Source organism: Lineus longissimus, chromosome 15 (assembly GCF_910592395.1).
Source record: "Lineus longissimus chromosome 15, tnLinLong1.2, whole genome shotgun sequence".
Taxonomy (NCBI): domain Eukaryota; kingdom Metazoa; phylum Nemertea; class Pilidiophora; order Heteronemertea; family Lineidae; genus Lineus; species Lineus longissimus.
Genome location: NC_088322.1, coordinates 5,524,201 through 5,534,349, shown reverse-complemented (window position 1 = coordinate 5,534,349; position 10,149 = coordinate 5,524,201). Strand labels below are relative to the sequence as shown.

The following is a 10,149-nucleotide window of genomic DNA, read 5'->3' as shown; positions in this document are numbered from 1 at the left end:
AAGACTACCAGGTTCAATTTGAGCAGTGTTATTGATGTCCAGAAGTTTTCAGGATTGAAACCTTTACTTTGGCGTACAGCATGGATACAGAGAGAATGAAGTTCAAGCTCTCGAGCTAAATGAGGCACGGCTCCATTGGATTCGAGTTGCGCAGATGGATTGCTATAGGAGTGAAATCGAAGATTTGAAGGAGGGAATTCCAGTCACACCCAAGAGTGAAATATGTCAACTCACGCCATATTTCGACGACAAGGATGACTGTCTCAGAGTGTTGGGAAGATTGCGCAGAGCGACGATTCCTGGGGACGCTAAGAATCAACTGATTTTACCTTCAGATCATCATATCACACGCCTGATAGCCAAGAATACTCATAGGAGGTTGCTGCATGGAGGTCAAGAGCACTTGATACAGAACTCAGAAAGCGATACTGGGTTGTGAGAGCACGATGTGTCGCAAAAAGGACAATGAACCGCTGTTTCTTGTGTTACTGTCGTAAAGTTATGCCGCACGTTCCCAGGATGGCCGATTTGCCGAGCTGTCGTCTTGATGTTAAGTCAGGACCATTCTACAACACCGGAGTTGACTATTGGGGGCCTATGCTCGTGAAAGTTGGTAGAAGCACTCCCAAGAGATGGGGTTGTTTGTTTAAATGTTTGTCAACCCGAAGTCTACATTTAGAACTGGCCGAGTCACTGCAAACTGATGATTTTCTACTCTGTCTCAGGAATTTCATAGGACGTCGCGGTCACCCTGTTCACATGTACAGTGATAACGGGACGAATCTGAGGGGAGGAGATACGACACTGAAACAATGTGTCGCAGAGTTGGATCAGGATAGGATTACAAAGTATCTCGCACCGCATAATATAACGTGGCATTTCAATCCACCCGCTGCCCCAAATTTCGGTGGAGCACGGGAAAGGCTCGTCTCATCAGTAAAACGTGCAATGCGTGCCACACTACCAAATACTCTTGTATGCGATGCAGTTATACGAACTGCTTTGATTGAGGTGGAGGCTGTGATAAATAGTAGGCCTCTTACTCATAACTGTGTTGATCACAAGGACTACTTAGCGCTAACTCCAAATCATTTTTTAATTGGTCGTTCAGATAACAAAGTGGCACCAGCCGAGTGCCAGGAGCGAAATCAGTAGTCCCAAGAGATAGCGCCAAAGTCAGGTGGTATCCGATCGAGTGTGTCAACGCTGGCTTGAGGAGAATCTTCCAGAGTTAACAATTCGGCATCGATGGACAGCGGAAAATAAGTGTGTGTCCGAAGGAGATCTGGTACTGCTGATCGATGAAAAATCAACCCAGAGGACACTGGGAGTTAGGTCGTGTTACAGCATTGTTTCCAGGAGACGATGGTAAAATTCGAGCTGTGGACGTTAAAACTGCGAGGAATGTGTTCAGAAGGCCTGTCGCCAAAGTCTGTGTGCTTGAGGAAAATGTGTTAAAATCCTAAGGGTGAAGTACTGGTTACCTATCCTCTTCTAGGTATAATGCTTGAGAGACAAATCTTGTGTTGAGTTTCGTATCGGTGAAGAACCATTCATTTTGCTTATAATGATTCTGACAGGAAAATTACCAGGCATGGTTCACTTTAAGTTTTCTGAGGGAATAGTTACTGGCACCATGGTTACCTGGTCAGTGAAAGTTGTGCAAATCATTGTCAAAATTTAGACACCTTTGTTTTCTTCGGCTGTTTCATATGTGTAGACACTTTTGAAGTAGTCAGGTATTGGGGTGTTTGAGATTGACGTGTGTTCAAATTGCTTGATATTCATAATTGAAACTTCATGTAAATTACTGCTGAAATGTCTGACTTGAAAGTCATTTTTTGCCCAGGCAGGGTTCCTTGAAAATTTGAGTTAAGTTTAGGAAAGTGTTCAAGAATTTACTGTTGTATTATAAGTTTACTGAGAAATTTGTAGCAGTTTTCACATGTCTCTGCCCACCTTGGTCACAACCTGGTCTGGTCTGAGTTGAGTTATACGTAGTTCTCACAGTTTGTGCCAAGTTTAAGTTTGGTAAAGCTTTATTATAGAAATCTCAAAAGAATTTTGTAGACAAGAGTTTAATCATTGATTTGATGCTCAGTTTGGTTTTGAGCTATTTTTGATTGTCTTGGTACAGTATGTACATGTATAATGTATAATGTATAGCATTCAGATTTAGATCATAATTTGTGTAAACTATTTGGGTTAGTTTAAATTTCTCAAGAGTTTAGTTCAAAATTTAAATTTGTTCGTTTTAAACTGAAAATCATTATGACACTACTAGTTCGAGATTTAGCAACATTGCTTTAAAGTAGGAATTTGAGTATGATTTCCGTGAGTCATTTTTAGAGTTGAAGGTATACTGGGTAGTTTATACAGTTAGTGGACTCCGTCAGGGGGGCCGGTATGTGAGATATTAGACCCGCTTTATCCTTAGTAATTTGAATTTGCCCGCGTTTTGGTAGTATTTTGTTTGTGACGTAATTTCCGTAAGAATATTATGGGATGTTCGTTTTTCTAGCCATGCGTTGCATTGTCTGTATAAGAAATGTCAAAAGATACTAAAAGAATCACTTTAGAGCAAAGAAAATAACGTATACTGTGGAAAGGCCATCAGCCGTAGGGTCTTTAACATCCGTAAGTGTGTGTTGATATACCATGTACAGAACAATCCATCGTAATGTCCTAAAGTAGCCCCGGGAAAGTAGCTTCAGTTTAGCTGAACCATGTCAACTAAGGTTGATATACAGAAGAAGCACATGTAGTTCATTTAAAGATATTTTATATTAAGTAGTATTCATTATTGTTTATTTCAGAAAATCACGCGCACATAGAGTTTGTAAATAAAGAACACGTTGTGTGTGTATAGGAAAAGACACCCGCCACCTGTGATGTCGCAGACCACAACATCACAGCCAAGTTTCCCGCCACCTGTGATGTCGCAGACCACAACATCACAGCCAAGTTTCCCGCCACCTGTGATGTTGCAGACCACAACATCACAGCCAAGTTACCTGCCACCTGTGATGTCGCAGACCACAACATCACAGCCAAGTTTCCCGCCACCTGTGATGTCGCAGACCACAACATCACAGCCAAGTTTCCCGCCACCTGTGATGTTGCAGACCACAACATCCCAGCCAAGTTACCTGCCACCTGTGATGTCGCAGACCACAACATCACAGCCAAGTTTCCCGCCACCTGTCATGTTGCAGAGCACAACATCACAGCCAAGTTTCCCGCCACATGTGATGTCGCAGCACAACATCACAGCCAAGTTTCCCGCCACATGTGTAGTCGCAGAGCGCAGCACCACAGCCAAGATTCCAAGATTTTGTGGTAACATCATCTGTCCCAACTTGCTTTTCACCAGTTTATACAACAAGCCCTGTGGCGGTGCCACATGCGGCAATGAATCCAAGGTTACCTGAATTCTTACCATATTCTGGTATCACAAAGGAGTTGAAGAAACCAAATATCGCAATTAAAAAGTTTGACGGTGACCCAAAGCAATACAACAACTTTGTACGACAATTTAATGCAAGGATCATAGTGAATAGGCTCAATGAATATCACCAAGTTTCGTCCCTGTGCGAGTTTGGAGAATGCATTGTACTGGGCAGCTCTAAATTGTGGATGGACTACAGGAACGAAAGCCAACTCCTTGTTCTTTTCCCTGTTTACTGAAAAACTAGCCAGATTCCAAGGCAAACTGACATTGACAATGATATATGATTAAAATTTGCTACAAAACATTAGACGCCAAGATTCCCATGCTTGTTATCACATCATCATCTATTTTTATCTATTTTCTGCAGCTCACACCATAATTGTCTTATTCAGTTTACTTTAGATTGCACTTAATTGACCGATTAATTTGCGGAGGGCAGAGATTGATGAAACAGTTTCCCATGTGATTACTTTCATATCAGAAGTAATACCCACTGCCCCAACAAATAATGGAACTAAAACATTGTTTGCAAGTCAGAGACAGATGTAGCATTCTGGAGTTCGATGTTGAAAGCAGCCAAAAACCCTATTTTGAACGATTTTATACAAGCATGACCTGCTCATCACACTACTATTGCATGGGGGAGAGTGGGTTGAACCATGACGATCAACTACTTTAGAAAACTGAACGGAAGGAAAAGTGAACAATCTTCCTCGCCACAAAAGGGGGTGCGGGGAGTGTCCCCTCGAATGATTATATCTTCTTTTACTGACTACCAGGACAAGACCTACCAAAACAAAAAAACGTGACAGAAGGAATTATAGAGGGTCTCAAAAAGAGGGGTGGGGGGAGGGGTTCCCCCTCCAATGCAGTGGGTAAAACTATCAGCTATCGTAGGGGGCTTTGGGTGAGCTCCCCCGACATAAAGCTCGATTGGAGGAGCTCACTAAGTCTGTGATGACTACACACAAATCTGGATGTCAACATTTGTAATAATCCATTGACCAGTGTTGCTTTTCGTGCAAAATATTCAAAACCTTGAATCGATCAAATTGATAACGGAAAAACACAAATTCGTACTTACTAAAAAGCATTTCCAATCAATAGTTTTGGTTGCAGCACCATTCGTCCGAACGAGAGTTGATTATTTGCTTCAATATCGTCATACGCTAATGAGCAACTCCTTGGAGCGACATGACCATTTACGAAAACTCCATCCATGACGCTTTTCCAGAAGTTGTCTGATAAAAAGGAAATCCTTCACAATATGGTGCTGATCTGATTCTGCATCCGGTTAGTGTCCAAGCAGCAAGCAAAGTGCCACATGGAAGAAATCACAAGAATACTATCGCATGCAATCAGTGATTATAAGGAAATGCATCTGCAAAGGCAAGGCAAAGAGTGCCAATTTTCTTCTTATATCCGACACATAGATGTTTCCCTGTGTTATCCTAGTTGTTATTGTAAGTGTCCCTGTATCGCAGTGGCAATCTTCTCTCCATTGATTGTGTCCATACAGCCACATCATACAGTGGATTGTTTGATCAACTCACTTTACAAAACAATAGAAACATGACGAAATGAAATGATCCATTTGGTGATATATCACACAAGTCCCGTTAGTTGACAGGATATGTGTCCCCCAACACTATATAGCCCAAACATAACCACGTTGAGTGTCATTAGACCGCTACATGCAGTTAGGTTTTCCACACCAAATGGTTTTGATACAGGCATTTAGCATGCTAATTTGCCGGACTGTGAAATTATTCCATTATATTCTCATGAGGAGTGCGACATTGGCTTCAACATGTTCAACTAAATTAGTAATCGACCTATATCTGAGTGTACATACGCGTACAGCAATCTAAACAAATCAGTCACCAAGTGAGTTCAAGGCATGTTCATCATACCAAGAAAGCGCAGTCTGTAAGCTTAAATGTTTCTGAGACGACATCCCTGTGCAGGATCGAGCTATGATCAATAAGGGAAACATATTTTTTAGGTGTGCGTATCTGTTGTACTGGGACTTGTATCGAAAAAAAACCCTATGTATTTATAGTGTGATAAATCCGTATAGTACGAAAGCCTAGATGAATCATTCGACACATGCGGACTTTTCGCTCGATCTCCCGCTATTGAGACCCTCAGCGACCATGAAGTCATAATATATAACAAAATGGCCACTAAAACAAGCAGAATCCCTTTTAACTTGTTGTCACAGACAACAGTGAAACAGTCACTATATGTTGTTTAGAACAGACTAATTCTAAAATCGTTCGGGAGAGTTTGCTTGACCAATGTATCAGATGATGACGACACAATTAATCGGCAACACTTGATGTACACTGGTGTACACCCTCAAACACTATGTGGATACGTGTACATTGTTGGCGTCTCCATGAATTACGAAGTTTGTAGACTTCCCGCGACAAAATACGCTTCTAAATCCTCCAAAACTTTAGCGCGATCTTAGTATAGGCATCATTTGTCACAGAATCATAGACACCATGCAGTCTCTACGGGAACTCGGTTTCAGCAGATTAGCCGCAATTAGAGGATTAGCAGATTGTAAACAAACCTAGGTGGATTCGATTGACCAAAATAATCTCCTGTATTTGACAACTACAGCCGCTTCAAGAACGTGTGTGTAACATTCACAAGTCTAAGCACATTATAAACCGATGATCGGAACATGCTTTTCAGAGCTCCAAATATCCAAATTTCAACGACCTATTTAGCACGCGCGCACACTGTTGAGCGAGTATTGATTGGCAGCCTCTTCACTAATGGAAGAAATTCGTCCGAAAATGTAGGGATATGCACTACTTTTCAAAATGGAAGTCTAACACCTGCGCTAGAGGGTGTTTGTGGGCCCGATCAACGGCCTCCAGTGTCAAGATTAATACGCCTGACTTCATTGGCTAGTTGCGTCAACGTCTAGTAACGCCGACGCTGATTTGATAATTCAGATATCAGATTTCGGATCTCGGACTTCGGATTTCAGGTTTCGGTTTCCGGATCTTGGATCTCGGATCTCGGATGATCCTTCTCGACTTTCGTAGCCTTGAGTGTCGTTGAGATGCATTTTCATATTCAAATGTATTGCTCTATGCATTGCCATAGCACTTTCACACTGGAGCTACATCATAGCTTGATCAGTAGGCCTATGCGGACAACTCTCGATACATTGACTTTTTTGCGATGGGTTGCTCTCTGTACATACGAACGCAACTTCGACTTATGGACGAGTGTTTGCTGGAATAATATTCTTGTCGAGAATATTGCCTAGTACAGACAGAAGTCTCAGCCTTCGGCGGAGACTAATTGCATTTGTACTTTCATCAACGAAGGGTGTCTCACAAAAAGAGCACTCCTCTCCATAAATGATTTGTTTTCAAAATAAAAATAATGTTTCCTGGCCATCGCCAACCGTGATCTTCATTGGTAGCTTCGCCATTACTAATTCTATGAGTCACTTGCCTCCATTCAAGTTTTCAGATTGGTTGAGTTGGATATTAAATCTCGAGTTTCGTATTTCGTATTTCGAATGATCCTTCTGGGCTTTCGTAGTATAGCGTAGGCCTACATCGTAAAGCTTTGTTTTGGGGATAATTCATCATCATGCTCCCAGATAGAGAGCAGTTCAGTTGACACCTTTCGCACTGAAACTAGCATTATTCCTGAAATAATGGATTTTCGCATTATTTAGTTTACTTGACATCTTAACTTATATTGCTGTCTTTTCTGGAAAGCAGAAAACACATCAAAAGCTCAGACCAAACTTACGTTGTTAGTTCAATGCGCTTGGTTCGCTGATTAAAAGCGCGCTAAAAGGGAAATAGTGGTGTCGCCTCAATTTAGACCAGGTATTGGTATGATGCCGAAGAAAACTTAAGTCTGTTCCAATCATTCAGGTTTTTTGGAATACTAGGGAGGTCTTTGTTGCCTCTGATTGACGGTTGTATTAGGTCAAGATAACTGTACAACACTCAAATATGGGCATTCATTGGCAAATTTATGATTCATTTTGACCGATTTCTTTAAACAACTCATTTCTTCTTGAAGTTCTTTCTGTATTTTCTCGAGAAATAAGGTACCTCTGCCATTGCAAGGTTGTTCCAGCGTATGTAAAGAGCAATAGGAAAAAGCAGTAAGACAACGTAAGACTATTCCTAAATCAAGCCTGGAAAACATCTCAAGCACACAGGTTAAACTTTTAACCATCTAGACCCACTTTTTGCCAACTGCTTGGCTCAGACCGTAATTTCGAGATTTGGCTTGCCATACTATGGCAAGCCAAAGCGGAATTTATTCAAGACTTTAGAATAACCATTCAAGAAGTTAAATATAAGTTCAAGAAGGAAATATATGTTCAAGACTAAAATATGTTTAACCTTGAATCAAATGTTTTCAACCTTAAATAAAATATGTTCAACCTTGAATAAAATATGTTCAACCTTGAATAAAATATGTCCAACCTTGAACAAAATATATTCAACCTTGAACAAAATATATTCAAGACTCACGTGACCATATTCAAGACTCACGTGACCATATTCAAGACGCACGTGACCACAAAATTGATGACGTAGAGCGTAGAATCTGTGGTACTTCTGATGCGTTCTGTTTCACGACGTGATTGATTGCCTGTATAGCCTAAACACTCAAACATGTCAAAAGACAACGAGAATCCGATACAGTGGTATGAAAGGTGAGAGGCATTGCGCATTTTGAACCTATAATTTGCCTGATATGTCTGTGAAACATGTATCGACTCTGACATTCACTCGGCATCCATGTCATGATGTGTAGGATTGCAGTACATGTCAGGTGTAGGCGGCTAGGTACGTGTACAACCATGTGTCAAAACCTTCGTGCGAACAATTCGAGCTCCGAAACGCAACACAAGTACCATGGGTTCGGGAAAGTCTGGACGCGGGTTCGGGAAAGTCCGTAAAGCATCAAAACATGAGCAACTACGTCATCAATTTTGTGGTCACGTGCGTCTTGAATATGGTCACGTGAGTCTTGAATATATTTTGTTCAAGGTTGAATATATTTTGTTCAAGGTTGGACATATTTTATTCAAGGTTGAACATATTTTATTCAAGGTTGAACATATTTTATTCAAGGTTGAAAACATTTGATTCAAGGTTGAACATATTTTAGTCTTGAACATATATTTCCTTCTTGAACTTATATTTAACTTCTTGAATGGTAATTCTAAAGTCTTGAATAAATTCCGCTTTGGCTTGCCATAGTCGGCGATGGCGCTCGTCGCGACCGATCACGCTCATGTTGCTTATAAAGAGTCGAGATGACCAATTTGACAAACTGAGACCACAATTTCGAGATTCTGCGATGATAAGTACTCACTCGACTAACGATATAAGACTATTGGCAATGATGGTCGGTCGGCAATGGCGCTCGTCACAAACGATCACGCTTATTTTGGTTATACAGAGTCGAGATGCCCGATTGGACAATCTGAGACCGCAAATTCGAGATTCTGCGATGATAAGTTGTCATACGATAGCGATATTACACTACTGGCAATGAAAGTCGGTCGGCGATGGCCCTTGCCACAACTGATCTCACACATTTTGGTTATACGGAATCGAGATGACCAATTGGACAAACTGAGACCGCAATTTTGAGATTCTTCGATGATCAGCTATCATTCGACTAGCAATATTAGAATACTGGCGATGATAGTTGGTCGGCGATGGCCCTTGTCACGATTGATCACGCTCATTTTGGTTATATAGAGTCGAGATGCCCGATTGGACAAACTGAGACCGCAATTTCGAGAGTCTGCGACGAGAAGTTGTCATTCAACTTACGATATAAGACTACTGGCGATGATGGTCGGTCGGCGATGGCGCTCGTCGTGACTGATCACGCTCATTTTGGTTATATAGAGTCGAGATGCCCGATTGGACAAACTGAGACCACAATTTCCAGATTCAACAATGATATACACAGCCGGCTGAATCGCCGTCATGGATTGCACGCTTCAGATTAGTTTGCCTATCTTCCGATAAATGGCGAGGCGATTGATCCTGTCCGACTGTGGTTGCATTTTCTTTTAGCATTTTCCATGCACCAGCCATTATTATCATAGAAAATAACTACAGCCTCAATGCAATGCAAATGGCGGTTGAATGACTTTTCGATATTATTTTCGATGAATAAACAGCTGAAAAGAGGATCGTTAGAGGTATTTTGACTAATCTTTTAGGAGCCGGAAGTAGTATTTTGTCAACTTTATTGATCAAACTACAAATTAGGCAGGTGTTAAATAAAGAAACGGAAAAGAAGGCAATTTGGTTTGGCTATCTCTGCGTGCATGGCGAGTGCGCAATATGTTAACACAGGGTGATTCAAAAAGTAAAAACAACGCTGAAAAATCGACACTCCTTTTGAGCTCAATACGCCTGTGCAGTAGGCCCAAAAGCAACATGGCGGTTTGAACTGTAGTAATGACCTTGAAATATGCTGTTGATGAAGAGTGCAAACAATATTACATTACATTACATTATAAAATTTGTGTGGGGCGCCTTTCCACTGAACAAGTCGTGCTCAAGGCGCTGCCCCCTCAAAGCGCCTCGCGTGCAGCCAGGTCTTTAACTGACATTTGAATTTAAGGACATCTGAAGCATCCTGAATATGAGATGGGAGTTGATTCCAAAGAG

The 10,149-nt window shown here is 41.3% G+C and overlaps 1 protein-coding gene across 1 annotated transcript; it reads left to right on the top strand.

The window, feature by feature from the left end:
- The first annotated feature begins 2,891 nt into the window (after nt 1-2,891).
- LOC135499370 (salivary glue protein Sgs-3-like) lies at nt 2,892-3,431 on the top strand. The gene has a single exon (XM_064790116.1). The coding sequence runs from the start codon at nt 2,892-2,894 to the stop codon at nt 3,429-3,431; it is 540 nt and encodes a 179-aa protein (XP_064646186.1).
- The last annotated feature ends 6,718 nt before the right edge of the window (nt 3,432-10,149 follow it).